The sequence below is a fragment of the Abrus precatorius genome, unplaced genomic scaffold (assembly GCF_003935025.1).
Source record: "Abrus precatorius isolate BTA unplaced genomic scaffold, Abrus_2018 Scaffold8, whole genome shotgun sequence".
In the NCBI taxonomy this organism is placed as follows: domain Eukaryota; kingdom Viridiplantae; phylum Streptophyta; class Magnoliopsida; order Fabales; family Fabaceae; genus Abrus; species Abrus precatorius.
In genome coordinates, this window is record NW_020874428.1 from 35,513,517 (window position 1) to 35,531,035 (window position 17,519).

The window sequence follows — 17,519 nt, forward strand, 5'->3', positions numbered from 1 at the left end:
TTATATATATGACGATTAATCGACTAAAAATGGAATGCAGCACAATTATGCTTAATCATTCTTACAAAATCACGAAATAAAATTTAAAACATTGATATCATATTATTGTTTATTATATTTTTATAGAATAATAAAACACTTATTTGAAACAGGAAAAAATAATGTATCACTAAACTCTTTTTGAATGTGGTACTGAAAAACTATTTTTGAATTATGTGTAACCTGTAGGACACCATGCAGGCACGCACCGATAAATTCTATCCGCAATCCACGCCGTAATGTAATAATCCTCAACAAGTGCCGCATCATTGCATTAAGGATATGATAACGACAAAGTGTTTCGACTGGGAAAAAAAATACACAAACTTTAAAGTGATTTAGTTAACGTGATGTTTGTTTATCAACAAATCAAACGATTTCTTTTTATTGTATATTTTATGCTACATAAGAGTTTTTTTCACTTTTAAAATTTATTTACATAATAACTTATAATTTAATATAATAATTTATTATTTATCATTATAATTCATTAAAATAATAATAATTGAATTTTAAGAGACAATACAAAAACTTAAGTTATCTCAGAAGAAAGAATTTAATAATTTCAAAGTGAGCATGAGTTAAATAACAAAATACTCGACTGTATCAAACTTTGGAATACGAAATTAGCATCAAAACCCTATACTCTAAAAGATGAATTTACACATATATTTTATTATATGAGTATTTTTTTAATTTTTTATAGTAATATAAGTATGTAATTTTTATCGTTTTGACTTAAAACTTAATTAGTTGATCCTTATAATTTTTTTCATTAATTATATCTCTTATTTATAAAAAAAATTATAGTATATATTTTTTTAACTATAATGTAAACTTTTTTGTTATATATGATTTTTTTAGTATTTTATTAATTATAATTATATTTTTTAATTAATATTTCTATTTATCAAATTGGGACTAAGATATAATTATTTCCTTTTTTTCTAATCAAATTGCAAACTAATAGCCTTCATTGACCTCCTGTTAAATTTAGAGGCTCTATTTTATTTTATGTAATTTGTCTAATCATAATATATTTATTTTGAAATTAGTTAATTTTTTTTATTAAATAATGTTATTTTTACTAAGAGTGTAAGTAATGATATGTTTAAAACCATTTAGAATTGAAATGGTCCTCCTAAAGTTAATTTTTTTTCTCTAAAAATTTATTCACAAGAGATTATTCATCAATGAGGAGAGATTCAATAGAAGTATGATAATTTTTCCTACTTGCTCTAGACGTGGGGATGAGCTTAAAATTATTATGCATGTGTTAAGACATTGCTTTTATGCTAGGAGGATTTGGGAGAATTTTATCATAGTTAATTAGTGGGTGTTATTTTTCAGCTTTGGTATATCTTTTTAGTTGTCATCTTGTTTATCTAAATCTTGTATTATATACTTTTATAACTAATCTACTATTATTGACACTGTTATTTGACATTTTTAGAATGATAAAAATTATTTTATATCTTAAAAAATTTATATTTTGCCTAGTTATTTAGTTCAAAAAGTTTTATATAATACTGATTATTTCTCTTGTTGTGTTAAGAATGATTCTATGTTTTACCCTGATTTAGTTAATGATCCAAGGATGATTAAGTGGACTCTTCCTATTAATCAGATCAAATTAAATGTGGATAAAGTTGTGTTTAGATTTAATGAAATGACTGCTTGTGATGAATTAATTCGTGACAATTATAATAGATTTATAACTTAATTTTTATAGCAATTTGAATTCTTATTTCTCAATTTTTACTGAACTTTGAGACATTTTGTAAGGAATATAGTTGACAATTTCTTCTTCCATGTAATTTTGATTGAGAGTGATTTCAAAGAACTCATCACTTTTATGTTAAATGTCCATTCCCCTTCTCATATGCTATTCTCTTTTATTTGCTTTGTCAATTTTGTTTTTTATTTATTTATTTTTTATTTTTTTGTAGAAAAGCCAAGTTTTGTGCTGATTTTTTAAAGCCAAATTAAGCCTAGAACTCCTATTTCCTCTATTTCAGTTTAAGGTTCTCCCTTTTGCCCTTTCTTAATATGGATACTAGTTCTTGGAGTTTTTCTAAGCATTTTGCCTAAGTTTTGGGCTTTTTACCCCTTTCAACATAAAAAATAAAGTATAACTAGAAAAATACTGAAATAGTATTAAAGGAAGTAAGTGGATTAAGTATCGTGAAGTATTTAAATAACTTTTAAAAAGTGTTAAATAGAAGAAAGTATATATCATTTTTCATCACTTGTATTGTATGTATGGGCATTTTTGAAGTGTTAAGACGCATCGTGTGTTGCATTAGGGTGGATTCTATGCTGCATTTTAAGAATAGGGTGCATCAATGCATCTCGAAGAAAATTTCACTTCTACTCTCGTCCACACCCATTTTTATTATTTCCTTTATTAGTCATATAAAATTATGATATAATTTTAAAAAAATTCATAAAGTTATTAATTCTTTTTTATTACACCTCTTATCTTTTATATTAATTGATTTATCTCACATTGATAAAAAAATTAATTATTAAAGATTTTTTTTAAATTATTATTTTCCTATTTACAATGAAAATCAAATGAAAAAACAATTATTACAAAGATCAATCAAAAGGAAACAACAGAAGTATAATATTAATAGTATATTTTTTAATCTTAATTATGGGTGATTTATTTTAAAATTTGGTTACATTAACTTTAAACTCAAAATGTAGTTGAAATATAATTTTACATTAAATTTTGATCATTGTTTAAGAAAAATGTGAATTGTGTGTCTCAGTAATTTTTCATTTCTATAACAAAGAAAAAGGATTACAGCATTTTTGTTGGTCCACAAAAGGATTACACCATTAATCACACAAATGTGCCTTTGAATTTTGGGTTTAAAAGGCCATTTTGTATTGAGTCTGCAAGCAAGTCAATTGTTAGGCATTGACCTGTTATTGTCCAAGCTGCAATTACCTTAATTAGAGCAACTCTCTCTGAAACACGTTGCTGATGCAGTTTCCTTTGTTAGCCAATATTTGCATGCATTAGGAGTTGTTGTACGTAATTTTCACCTTAGCTGTAACATTATGAACAAGAGCAAGTAAAATTATGCACACGTTCAAGAGAAAACCTACTAATATAATTTATATGTTTTAACTATTTACATTTTTTTACCGCTTTCACCTTACATTTTAGCCCTTTATTATATTTCATTTTTCGTTTTTTAATTATGGCGTGTGATATATAGAATAATTGTTAACTGTTATACAGCTTCAAAGTAAATTAAAACTTCAGATTAAATAGCATAATCTCTTCCTCAAACGATCACCTAAAAGAGAATCGCTTAATTGGTTATTCAGACATATCTTACAACTATTTTTCTCTAGTTCATTACCAACTGATTCTAAACAATTTTAGACATGTGTATTGTACTCAATTAAAGCCATGAGTTATGGAGGACTAAAAATGTATTGATAATGTGTAGGCAGTCAAAGCATGCAACTATGGAAGTACAAAAGAAAAAGGGATAAAGATATAAACCACACGAGTCAGGACAATGTAATGTACTCAATCAAAGCAATGACTTATAATTATTGGTTTAAACTTTAACACATTTCAAAATAAAAAGAAAGTATAACATAATAATGTTTTAAATGATAATGAAATATAATTATACACATTTTTCAAAAATTATTTCAAAAATATTTTTTTATGTCTCTAAGAATTAATTCTGGAATTATCTACTATTTTCATAAATTTCTAAAATTAAAATTCTACACTTTTAAAAATTAAGTTATTGAATTATAATTCTACATTCCTAAAATTAAATTTTTTAACATGTGGAGACCTGCTACTAGAATATATAATCTTAATTTTATAAACTTATTTTTGAAAATGATTAATAATTATTAAAATTATTTTTCTAAATATATAAATTTATTTTTAAAAATGTAAAACTTAAATTTAAACTTAATTTTTGAAAGAATAAAAAATAAAAAAATAAAGATGGATAAGAACATATTTTGTTATAAACTAAATTTTCAATAATACACAAATTATAATTAAAAAGTTACAATAGTTGAAATAGTAAAGTTTCAGAGAGAGGAAGGATTTTTTAAGTTTTGGAATGAAAATGAAAAAGTTTATTGGTTTAAGTTATAATAAAATATATTTTAATAAAAAATTACAAAAATTATTAAGAAGGTATTAAAAAAAGAAAGGAGTAAAAAAATAAATTCAATTAAGTATTCGTGATTTTTTTATATAAATAATAATAATTTTTCAAAGCCGTAGTCTAAAACAGTGATTTTGGGTGGAGGCCCATCCGTAAATTCATGTCCAAATCCCTTAACTGCATAAGAAAGTTTGGCCCAAACAAAACCTACATAAGAAATAAAAGGAAAGGGAAAAAAGAAATTGTATTTGGTGGGGTCCACAATCCACCATCTCCATCTCCATCTCCATCCGAGAAATCACAGACACAGTACAAAAGGGCAGATCCAAAGCCAACGTATCCATGCTTCGTGCCTATCCTCATTTCCTTCTCTCTTCCTCTTCCTCTTCTTTTCCAATTTAATAATATTATATTAATTATTATCATCGTTACCTTCTTTTCTTTCGATCCATATTCCTCACTACACAGGGTTAGGTTTAGGAGCCTTCTCTGCTGTCCAATTTTTCTGTTCACTCTATAGTTTCGCTCATTTACGATACACTCATTTTATCTCTTTAATCAATACACCACAAACACGATAGGGATCGTTCTGAAACAATAGATTTAGGGTTTCTCTAATATAATATTTTCATACTTGATTAAAAAAAAATCACATTAATTTCCCTTAATTTTTTGGGTTTATCTTAGCCATAAAACTAGGTTTTGATAATAGTTTGGGAGAATGGAGAAGAAAAGGGTGGCAGTTCCTCTTGTGTGCCACGGCCACTCTCGGCCCGTGGTCGATCTCTTCTACAGTCCTGTTACGCCTGATGGTTTCTTCCTCATCAGTGCAAGCAAGGGTACGCTCTCTCTCATCATCATATTTACCTTTTTTTAGATTTTAATTCGGGCTATTCAATGTGTTCATGTCTGAATTGCGAACAGTCATCGTCTTTTTTTTAAATTTTATGGATCTATAATTATTTTGGTGCCTGGTGGGATTTTGATTCCAAAATGCATATCAACGTATAAGTGGATAACGTATCTTGTTGGATTGCGTGTTATTATTTTAGCTCTCTCTCTCTATATATAAAAAAGGCATTTCAGAATTTTATAGATGCTGTAAGACGCGGTTAATATCATGGATTTGTGCGCCGGCATTCTGAGTTTGTTTCATTGATTTGATTCATGAGTGTAGTGGAAGATGATGTGTGAATTTTGATTGGTGTTCAGATTCTAGTCCTATGCTCAGAAATGGGGAAACTGGAGACTGGATTGGAACATTTGAAGGTCACAAAGGTGCTGTGTGGAGTTGCTGCTTGGATACTAATGCCTTGCGTGCTGCAACTGCTTCTGCTGATTTCTCGACGTATGTTATTTTAGCTCTCAGCGACCTATCGCCTGCCCTTAACAGAAACACTGTGAAGTTGATTCAATGTGCATGGGGATCTTACCATTCCTTTGAGCTCATAGTACTGCGTGCTCTTATAAACTTGTTTCCCTTCTTGCTTGTGTCCTCGTACACATACTTTGTGATCAGATAATGTTATCGGTTTAGTATTATGTTAGGAACATGATCATAGGTTTGAAGTTTTCATGTGTTAAATGTTGATTAGTATTCAGTTGTGTTGGCAGCTGGATTTTCCTGGTAATGTGTTTTTTTTTTTCTTTCAAATTTCTGTTGTGTATCATGATCAATTTATACCCTGCAAGCAATGCAATGAATTATACTTTAGAGATTGTAATTTTTTTATTAAAAGTTTACTGGTCATCTTTGGTTTAATGTGCAGGAAAGTGTGGGATGCTTTAACAGGAGATGAATTACACTCTTTTGAGCATAAGCACATTGTTCGAGCATGTGCTTTTTCTGAGGTAGATTTGGCAATGTTATTTTCATACTGATTGCTTTTATGATTCCTGTTTATATCCGTTTTGGAGAAGGGAAATAAATAGTGGATAGCGGTGCATAGCAACCAACCTTAAATGCTATAATGCGTAGCAATATAGCAAGACGGCTAATATTTTGAAATTTTTTATACAGATTGCATAATTTATACTAGATGCTTATAGAGGCTAGAAATTTAAAACAATACTTTAAATTCATTACATATTCATAATTAACAATAGAAAATTACAGGTCCAAGCAAAGCAAATCACTAAATAGCAACGAAAGTGAAGGAAACAAACAAGTTTAAGTCTCTAACTCTTACACAGAGTGACAAAATATTAAAGATCAAATAAAAGTTAAACCAATTAGAAGAACAAAGTTAGATGACACAATATAAACTCAGACCGGAGAGAACGAAAAAATTAGAACAGCAAGAGAACTCAGACAAACTTAAATAATTGGAATAGAAAGTTAGAAATCAACAAAAAATACAGAAATAGAGAAGAAAAAAAAGATGAGGATAATGAGAGGACTACAACCTTCAGGAATTAGGTGACAGAGTCGGTGGACAGATTGTGGACTCACCAGAAGACACCCGGCTGTGGCTGGAAAGTTGTTGGAGAGCAATGGGTTGATGGGTCACAGTAACAATATGAGAGAAGAGACCACTTGTAGATGAGAAGAGGCATGATGGGTTTTCCCCCAGATCCTTTGTAAACCTGTTTATTTTGACCAGACCCCCTCCCAATGCCCCCCAAATTTTCCTCTCTACAACATTTCAACTGTGGGGCATATTTGATTTTTGCTTGGTTTATGAATAGCGACCTAGTTGTGTGCGTTCAATTATTGAGGCTGCAACACTAAAATTCAACTTGATGAACTCAGAATAGCGGCTAACTTTCTCCTGTTCTGCGACACTGATATTGCAGTCCTGTCACATTCTATTCAGAACCTAGTATGAGGCACAAAATAAATGAACCATGGTAGTTGGAAATTTGAAATCGCATGAATTGTGATTCAATTCCTGCAATTTGGTGCGAATACTCAATCTATTGCGCGGAGATATGTTTTGTTGCTGGAATTGCATGCTGAATCACCCCAATCGTGCTAGGATTTTAGGAATTTCTATTTTGTTTCATTTTCAAGTTGGAAAAATACTGATGTAAGAGGGAGGCAGTTATGGGTGGGTGTGGCATGATTCTTATTGGCGGAGAGATCCATTAAGATGGCTTCTGAAAGAGGTAACAACTTTCATGATCTGTCCAGGTGGACAGATATGGGAGACCGGCAATTGAGGTGTGGTGGTGATGGTGGAGGAATAAGAACTTTAGAAGTATCAACACGGACACCTGCCTAGAATTTTTTAAATCCTAATGCCAATATTTCAATTAGCTGGCCTGGTGTCGTGACTTTTATCCTTTGTTTTAAGCATCTATGTGCTTTGTTTTAAAACTTTTGATGGATATTATAGTTTTTTAACTTGGAAAATTTTTGTCTAATTCATTGAGAAAAGTTTTTATGTTTATTTATTTTAGAATTTTCCTAACTCCAAATTTATTCTTCTTCTCACTTTATATTGCATTTCAGTACTTAAATGTTACTTTTACTGCAATACCATTTCTTCAAAAAATAAAAACAATATCATACTATGCAGTAGAAAATGTTAATACATGTCTGGCAAATATTGTTTCTTAACCCCATCTTTATTGTAGGGGATGTTGAAATTTGGGGATGTGATTGATGCTTGTTCTTTATATGGATTTAGCCTACAAATGCTTATGTTTTCGTATGCATTGATTTTTTTATACCTGGGGGCAGGATACTCACCTTTTGCTCACTGGGGGAGTTGAGAAAATTCTCCGAATCTATGATATGAATCGGCCTGATGCCCCACCCAGAGAAGTGGATAAATCCCCTGGTTCAGTCAGAACTGTTGCATGGCTTCATAGTGACCAGACAATATTGAGTTCTTGTACTGATATGGGAGGTGTCAGGTATATCCTCCATTCAGCTGTTAGTTGCTGAAAGCTTGTCTGGGGTTGTAAATTTTGTTTGTTAGCTTTCTAGTTTCTATATTTATAAATATATATATCAACGTTGGATACTGTATATTGCACTGAGTCTAGTTGATAATTCACAGGTTGTGGGATGTAAGAAGTGGTAAAATAGTTCAGACACTTGAAACTAAGTCATCTGTGACAAGTGCTGAAGTGAGTCAGGATGGCCGTTATATTACAACTGCTGATGGTTCTACTGTAAAGTTTTGGGATGCAAATTAGTAAGTACCAAGACTTGTGGGTCTATTTCTTCACCCAAATCTGCTTTTATATGGATCATGATGTTAGTTTACCTTTTCTTTTCCAGCTATGGATTGGTGAAGAGCTATGATATGCCCTGTACTGTGGAATCAGCTTCATTGGAGCCTAAGTATGGGAACAAGTTCATTGCTGGGGGAGAAGATATGTGGGTTCATGTTTTTGATTTCCATACAGGCAATGAGATTGGTGAGCTATTGACCACCAGTTCTTTCATCTTCTTGTGTTGTGTGTGTACATGTTTTGATGATCTATCTGTGTTGCAGCATGCAACAAGGGCCACCATGGTCCTGTCCACTGTGTCCGTTTTTCTCCTGGAGGAGAATCATATGCCTCGGGATCTGAGGATGGAACCATCAGAATATGGCAGACTGGCCCATTGACTAATGAGGAGTCGGAGGCTTTGTCTGCAAATGGATCAATTGAAAAGGTGAAGGTAACTGCAGATGAGGTTTCACGCAAGATCGAGGGATTTCATATAGCAGATGAGGGGAAATCTAAAGAAAAGAATGAGGCAGGGGAGGAATAATGCTAATAGTCGTGCATTTTGTCTGGCAGTGTTAGAATTAACTAGATCAAGTGCCTGCTTATGTACGTGATTAGTAAACTAAATTTTGTAAATTTTAGTTTGTGTTGGAGATTTACTGAATTGAACGGGCTTGTTACAGCTAGCTGAAATAAGTTCTGCGTTTGCTTTCATTTCAACTCTGACATGGGAGTTTATGGAATATAGGAAATGACTTGGTATACTTGTTCAAGAATCGCGTCCATTGAAGCAGCTCTTTTTTTATTGGGGTTATATCTTATCTAATATTTAATTAACATAGAATTGGACTGTGCAGGGAGTGGTGTTGTATGCACTGATAACATTGATCTCCCTCTAATTATGTTCACGCTTTTATGACAAGTTTACAAACATAATTTATGTTAAAATCTAACGTTTATACACGTTCAATTACTCGAAAACAGATACCCATTGACTAAACAATTTTCTAATAATCTCCAAAATAATGAGAAAATGTTGCGTCATTATGAATAGATTGACATTAGAAATAAGCGATTGATATATTTACCGAAGTAATCGAAGGGCTTATCTGCTTCAAGTGCTTAGCCCCTAAAAAGGGTATGAATAGATCCCCACTTGGGGGTTAGACTATTTGGATAAGTTGCTGTCAAGAATTTGGAAGCATTTTTGTATTTGAAAAACAAATGCGTCTTTTTTTCGCAACATGATGACAGTGTTTACAAATTATCCTTGACGCAATTATAAATTACAGTAAAATAAGTAATATTTTGAAACGATATAACCAAAATTGTTGGAAAAAAAAGGAATAATTTTTAACATATTTAATACTGTACAGGATTAAAATATATATGAAATAAATTTGTATTGAAAATTATAAAATTTAATAATATATTTAATTGCAATAAATTTTATAATATTGAATAAAAATATTATTTATAATTTATTATCTTACGCAAAGTTGCAAGAAAAATGGATAAAAGAAATAGAAGGGAAGAGAAGAGAGTGGGGAAGGGGTTAACTGCAATATAGGGTGGGGTTGAGAATGGAATACGTAGGGGTATGTATGTAATTTAAAGAAGTAAAAGGGTGGTGGAGTGGCAAAGGCATTAAATAAGGAATTGAATTGAATGAGATGCAGATTGAGTTGATAGAGAAGATGTCGGGGAAAGGAGCGAAGGGGTTGATAACCTCTGCCACTGCCAACATCAACAAAGACAAAGACAAGAAAAAACCCATTTCTCGCTCTTCTCGTGCCGGTCTTCAGGTTCCATTCTGTATTCATAATCATCTCATTCCCCACATTTCTAATTTCCATTTTCATTTTTTACTTTTGTTCAAATCTACTTTCCATCTTGCTGTTGTACCATTAATCATATCGCTATTTTATTAATCATCAAAGTTTTTTGAAATTTCAAAATCTCAATATGTAACATTGTCTATTTTCCCCCATTTTCTCGTTTTTGTGAATGTTGTCAATTGAATTGGGCAAATTTTCTATGAATGCTGCATCAACTATGGATAGCCTTAGGCAATTGGTTTGCAAGCTGCATTTTCTCGTCTTGTAAATGTACGTAATGTGCAGTTCCCAGTTGGGCGGATCCACCGGCTTTTGAAGTCGAGAACCACCTCGAATGGCAGAGTGGGGGCCACCGCTGCTGTCTACTCCGCCGCGATCTTGGAGTATCTGACTGCTGAAGTATTGGAGCTTGCTGGGAATGCTAGTAAGGATCTCAAGGTTAAACGCATTACTCCCAGGCATTTACAACTTGCAATTCGGGGTGATGAAGAGCTTGATACTCTCATCAAAGGAACCATTGCTGGAGGAGGTGTAATTCCTCATATTCACAAATCACTCATCAACAAGTCTTCCAAGGAGTAGATGAGATTACTTACTAATGGATTATACTATCGCTGCTTCATGCAAATTTATTGTCTCTACTAATTGTGAATTTATTAGATTCTCTTTTTAAAACTCTAGGACCTCCTATTCATGTTCTTAATATGGTACTAATCTTAATTGGGGATCATAATGTTTTCATCAATATTGAGAAGGACAAAATTTAAGTGCGGTAATTTAGGAACTTTTTATACTGTTCTCATATTAGAATTAGAGTTTTATTTTAGTATTCTGTTTAATAAAGGTCGACACACATTTCTGAAGTAAAACTTCAATCTTAATTGGAAGACAGCACTCGAGGCACCTAATGTATTGAAATTTTGTCCTACTGGAAATGCTATTTCATCGTTTTCATATGTTGGAAAATTGGATGTTAAGAAAAGAATCATAGCATATCTCGCCTTGGACTGGAATTCCTTTCCCTTCAAGCTTGTGCTTGTTATGGGTTGATACTTATCAAAAGTGGGCAGTGGTTGAGATTATTTATTGGAGACATCTTGCATCTGGTGTAAGATTTTTCTTCATGTAGATGACCAACTTTAAACTTTTGTGGGTTCCACTTGGTATTACTGATTACAGACGCTGCAGAATGAAAAAACACTTCCTCTAAGGGAAAGCAAGGGGATTCTTATATTTAATGTCCCCATATTTTCCGTGTCTAACATGAACATTTCTCGTCCCCTCCCCACCCTCCCTTATTCAAGAGGACAAGAACTGTAAAGTATTTATTAGCCCTTAGGGTTTGGATGTAGGAGTTTCAAGGAAATAAGAAATATTTTTATTTTAAATAAATATTTTCTTATTTGAGATTATTTTTTCTAAATAAGAGATTTGTTATATAATTTCTTAATATTCTTTTGTTCAGTTTTATAAATAATTTTAGGCAAATGTTTTCGAGTGCCTTTGTAGAGGGGTATATTTGCTCAAGATATTAACGGATAAGTTTTTTAAGTTTCTAGGATATTAAATATTATACTTTTTCATTCATTACTTTTTCTTGATTCTTTAATCATTATTCTTAGGATGCGAATCCGTATTTTTATGGTTCTAAATTTCAAAACGAGAAATTAATCAATCCCTTTCCTTTGACATACAGTACTGATAGATATGTATACCAACATCGTCGTTGACCCCATAATGATAATGAAAATGATAGTCATGATAGTATTATTAAAACTGCCGTGGGCATGTTGATGATCGAAGGATAAGGACTTGATTGCGTGTTGCACTCCAACAAAGAAGGCCATTCACACTTAATATTATTTTTACAAAATTCAGATGCAATACTGTTTTTTCTACTGATTTCTAATCAAATTTAATTTTTTCTGTTATTTTGCGTTATTAAAGTTTGTATATTTACCAAGATAATAGTTTTAATTCAGAAACAACACAAAAAATTGCCTGTTATTTTTCTTTTTAAAAGATATATATGTATTCACTAATTTTTGTTATATTGTTCAAATATAACAGGGATGTAAATTTTTTAATTTCATTTTCCTTTTAAATTTTGTAAAAATCAGAAGAAAGTGAAATTATGAAGCTTTTTCTTTTAGCCTTAATAAGATACCTTTTGAAAAATAAAAACACTGTTAGTAATTTTCATTTAGTTCTGTGTTTTGTTTTGTTTTGTTTTTTTTTTTCTATTTCAACGTGATAAGGATCTGTTCTAGTGATCGAGGACCCGGGTTTCTTCGGCTTTCACCCAAACAACTGTTATAATAATTATAATTAAAATAAAAACAAAATTGATAAAATGGGCGTGTGATAAAACTACCTAAAGATTTATTTATTATAAAATAATACATCTTAATAATGCAAAATGAACATTATCCAAATTTAACTCAAATGACTGAACTAACAAATAAAACTTGTCAACCCAGTTACATACAGTGTGAGGAAGATGGAAGGAGTGTATATAGAGAGTATAAAAGGGGGACTAGTGGATTATAGTAGTAGATGAAATTTTGATGAAGTAAAACCTCTAATAAATTATGTTAATTTGTCTAAAAAATAGATTGGAATAAGACATAATCTTATCTCCTAAAAATTAAAAAAAATAATTATTGAAGATGAATTAAACTTTTGAAATGCAGATTAAAATATCGAGCAACATTTTAGCAGGAATACCAGACACCTCAGAAACAGGGGTACTTCTTTTTCTAAGTTTATGTATTTTTATTTTGCTTGAATTGGTGCTTCGTAAGAGACAGGTTCCCTCAAGTTGGGATTACAACAAACAAACAAGTCAAAGCAGAGGAAAAAATCATTGAATTGCTCCTCTGCTTGAGAAATAAAGAATAGCTGTTGGAAAAAGAAAGGAATGGACATTATCGTTGTTTTCACACATAAAAGCATACTGCTAGAGGAAGAGGAGAACAAAAGCACCTCATGCAGAACACAAGCACCTCAGCTGGCTCATGAATAGTGTGCATATATGCTGATACAAACTACCATGGAATTTTGTTTTCAGCATGAACACACAAAAGAATTGAAATGGAATTGTTTAATTTTGATTTCACTGGACAAGCCACGGTTGAGATTGGGAATTACATTTCAGATGCCCTAAGCATTTACTATCACACAATCCACAGAGCAATCAATAAATACATTCCTGAGAAACACATCTCATAGCAACCAAAAGCTCAAGCACCAGTCCATGATTAAATTGGATTTAACAAAATCTACCCCAAGTTAGACCTACTAGTACGTAGCATAGCATAATAAAATTCCTAAAATACTCTGAAAACAGTAATGTATTACGATAACTTAGTAAGAGTATTTCACTAGTCCAAAAGCTACCATCTAATGCTGATAGTGATACACAAATACATAAATGTCATTGTTTTAGATGGCAGATACCCTAGGAACATCCACCGGAAACTGGTCAATCTCTTCCATCCAAGGACTCTTCTCCTTAGCAGGATTGATGGTCCTGAGAGCCTTCCACACTGCACTGTTACACTTGAATCCAGAACCGAACGCTATTTGCCATGTTCTATCTCCCTTTTTGATCCTGCCTTTGGCTTCTGTGTAAGCCAGCTCATACCACAGCGAACTGCTAGAGGTGTTTCCAAATCGATAAAGTGTCATCCTTGATGGCTCCATATGCCAAGGAGATAGCTGCAAGTTTTTCTCTAGTTCATCCAAAACAGCTCTGCCTCCAGCATGAATGCAAAAATGTTCAAAAGCTAGCTTGAAATCTGGAATATAAGGTTTGATCTTCATCTTGAAAAGTTTCTTCCCAACTAACGTGACGAAGAATAGCAGCTGTTCGGACGTTGGAAGTACAAGAGGACCCAGTGTAGTGATATTGGTTTTTAAAGCATCACCTGCAACTGCCATCAGATCTTTTGACAAAGTAACACCAATTTTGCCATTGTCATCTTCTTCTTGGGTAACACAGCTAAAGCACTTGTCATCAGCAGCCTTATTAGTGCGCACAGAGGTGACCAATCGGTATTTGGATCTTCTTCTGTCAGATCTTTTATTAGAAAGCAGAACTGCAGCTCCTCCCATACGAAATAAACAATTGGAAACAAGCTTTGACCGATCATTTCCAAAATACCAATTCAATGTAATATTCTCCATGCTAATGACCAAAGCATATGAGTTGGGATTGGCCTGGAGAAGATCTTTAGCAAGATCAATTGAGATCAGCCCTGCACTGCAACCCATCCCACCTAGGTTGTAGCTCTTTATATTCCCCCGAAGCTTGTAATGATTAACAATCATTGCAGAAAGCGATGGAGTTGGGTTGAACAGGCTACAATTTACAATCAGAATTCCGATGTCTTTAGGCTTTACAGAGGTCTTATCTAATAGCTCATCAATGGCACCAAACATCACAGTCTCGGCTTCTTTTCTTGCTTCTTTCATCGAAGGGTTGGGAGGAATGTTGAGGACAGCCTCTGGAAGGTAAGTAGAGTCCCCAAGGCCAGATCTCTCAAGGATCTTTCGCTGGAATTCAAGATTTTCCTCTGTGAAAGAACCGGTCAACCGGGAATGATCGATAAAAATCCTTTTCGTGCATTTCCGGGATTCTTCAGGCTTGTAACAGGAGAAATTGACAAGATACACCGGTCGAGGACGAGTTAGAAAGTAAAGGGTGGATAGAAAAACAAGGAGAGTTGAGCAAATGACAACAGATATCAAGTTGTATTGTAGATGCTCCCAAAGATCATACAAATCCTGCAGGGAGAAGGTGGAAAGCTGTGCAGCAGTCAGCACCACTAGGGGGGAAAGGAAGAGGTACATTCCATGGGTGATGAGGTAATGATAACCAAGCTTAACATACTTCAATTTAACAGACTTCTTGAAATCGGGAAGACTCCGCGATGATGATGCCATCAAGGGTGTATCCGGATTTGCATCTGCCATTTTGGCTGTTCGAAAGTTGAATCTACTTTGGTTAGATAACTTGCTTTAACCAAAAGATGATAACAAAAGACATTCAACATAAACACATCTTTATGGCAGTCTTCTTAGAATGGCAACAAAGTGCCTCCAAAATATCCTTTTTAGTAAGAATTTCTACTAATGTACATTAAAAATAATAACATACAAAATAAAGCATGCTTTCTCTCCAATTTCGATGCACTAAGTGATCACTGAACTCCCAAATCAGGTGGAAGTGAAAATAGTCTGTGCATAGAGAACAGGTTAGTGAAATTCAGAAGGCCACACAGCATGAACAGAAGGCAAAACAGCTATATTAAACACATCCTTCTATATTATTCTTTCTGCACAACAAACTCAGTTAAGAATTTGTAATCATACCTATTCATTTCATCATTCATGCTCGTGGAAATTATAATCAGATGCGATTTGAAAAAAGTAAAAAGGCGCTCATTGAAACCAAACATTCAATTTCTCCAACAGTATGATGTGAGAAAAACATAGAGCAAAAAGGAAGTCATAAAAAGCGAAGCATGAACATTATGAGTAAAAGAAGAAAATTTGCGAAGATGGGAAGAGCTCAATCTCGTAAAGAAACAAAACCCAGTTCCCAAAATCGTACCTTGACAACCAAAGCCAGCAGATCGCAGGAATGTAGCACGAAAGGAGAGAGATGTTGATGGTAGAGAGAAGAAGGAAAAACAGGTAAGGGAGCTGGAATAATTGTAGTTGTTAAATATACATATGTAGAGAGAGACAGAGACAGAGATTACAGGGAAGAATTAGAATTTAAGCAAAAAACTATAAACAATGCATTGTTTATCACTTTTTTTAAATATATTTTTATCATTAATTATATTTGATTTAAAAATATCAAATTTATCTGTCTTTTTATTATTTTATTTTTATAATTTTAATACATTTTAACTAATAAAAAAAAAATATTCCTACCATTTTAAAAAAAACTACTGTAGATTTTAATATTTGAACGAAGGAGAGAGATTCTGAGGTTTAAAAGAACACTGTGAGTGATAATGGAGGCGAAAGGGGAAGGGAATCACGACAAGCATGGAGAGAACATGTTCACTGTTAACAGTAGCAGTAACATAAGAAGCGTGGGAACGTGAGAGCTGAGAGATGCAACCAAAAACCAAATTAAAAGGGAGAGAATGAACCGAGTCGCAGACATGGGTTACTTCTCAGGACCAACATGATCTATAAAAATAAATAAATACAGATTCAGAAGACTCCGAGGTTAGTTCAGTTTTTTTCTTCTCCCTGTATTCTTCATACTCATACAAAATAGGTAACTAATTTTTATATGTAAAGAATAATTATGTGAAGTAATTAAATTGACAGTTTTATTCATTTAATGTTTAAATTTAATTTTAAACATAAAAGATGTAATAAATATTTTTAAAATAAAATTTAATTAATATTAATTGCTTGTATCTATAATCGATTTGTCTAACCTTTAAATATTACATATAGTACAAATTTATATAATATTTTTTATTAAAAATTATATTATTTATAGTATCAAGACATTAAATTTTTAATAAAAAATTTATTATACATAAATGTTTATTATGTAAATATTGTACAAATTAAATTTTTTTATAAAACATTATAATTTTAAATAAAATTATATATACTATATAAATTAATATGAAATAAATCTTATCAATAATTCATTTTATTGTATTTATTTAAATTTAGATATTTTTTACGATTTTATACTTGATTTTATTTTACTTTATACTAAAATTTATATTTTACTATTCATAAAAAATATAAAAAAAAGGTATTTCAATTGATATAGTACTTGTCACAAAACTTATATAAAAATTTAAATTATATTTTTAGAAAACATAGGTATAAAAATGGTTTCTACCTGTTTTACTCAAACTTTACCTATGTTTATCCTAATTATAATTTGTTATTAGTAAATTATTTTTTACTTACAAATACTCTTGGCTTATTATTTGTCGATTTATGATATGCTGTAACATTAAAAGGGGTCGTTTCTATTTTTTAAATATTCACCGAAAACAAAATTTAAAAACAACAAGAGACTAAAATTTAACATATGTTATATTGTATTTTATTTAAAAAAAAACTGTTTTTGAAAACAGAAACTTAAACATTTGATTGATTTGTGACTATTTTTAAAAAATCTTTAGAAAAAGGGGAAATTTAAACTCGTAGTCTAGTTCCGTAGGATTATAGAATTACGCAATCACTTGGTCTATTTGCACGAAGATTTTTCCATGAAAAAACAATAATATTTCGTATAGTTAAGTACATATTATTTAATTTA

The 17,519-nt window shown here is 31.7% G+C and overlaps 3 protein-coding genes across 4 annotated transcripts; 2 read left to right on the forward strand and 1 right to left on the reverse strand.

Annotated features, from left to right (window-relative positions):
* Positions 1-4,511: 4,511 nt before the first annotated feature.
* Positions 4,512-9,127, forward strand: LOC113846325 (serine-threonine kinase receptor-associated protein-like). Its single transcript, XM_027474436.1, has 7 exons — positions 4,512-5,038; positions 5,412-5,547; positions 5,969-6,050; positions 7,885-8,060; positions 8,207-8,344; positions 8,431-8,570; positions 8,648-9,127. Exons 1-7 carry the CDS (start codon positions 4,921-4,923, stop codon positions 8,908-8,910), a joined length of 1,053 nt encoding a protein of 350 aa, XP_027330237.1. The 5' UTR covers positions 4,512-4,920; the 3' UTR covers positions 8,911-9,127.
* Positions 9,128-9,976: 849 nt separating this feature from the next.
* Positions 9,977-10,888, forward strand: LOC113846125 (probable histone H2A variant 3). Of its 2 annotated transcripts, none has more exons than XM_027474062.1 (2): positions 9,977-10,409; positions 10,451-10,888. In XM_027474062.1, the coding sequence occupies exons 1-2, from the start codon at positions 10,374-10,376 to the stop codon at positions 10,784-10,786; spliced, it is 372 nt and encodes a 123-aa protein (XP_027329863.1). In that variant the 5' UTR covers positions 9,977-10,373; the 3' UTR covers positions 10,787-10,888. The 2 variants fall into 2 exon arrangements, with proteins under 2 accessions (XP_027329863.1, XP_027329862.1); XM_027474061.1 differs by having other exon boundaries at positions 9,977-10,171; positions 10,490-10,888.
* Positions 10,889-13,296: 2,408 nt separating this feature from the next.
* On the reverse strand, positions 13,297-16,393 carry LOC113846124 (3-ketoacyl-CoA synthase 11). Its single transcript, XM_027474060.1, has 2 exons — positions 15,822-16,393; positions 13,297-15,186 (listed from the first exon to the last, which is right to left on the reverse strand). Exon 2 carries the CDS (start codon positions 15,179-15,181, stop codon positions 13,649-13,651), a length of 1,533 nt encoding a protein of 510 aa, XP_027329861.1. The 5' UTR covers positions 15,182-15,186; positions 15,822-16,393; the 3' UTR covers positions 13,297-13,648.
* Positions 16,394-17,519: the final 1,126 nt, after the last annotated feature.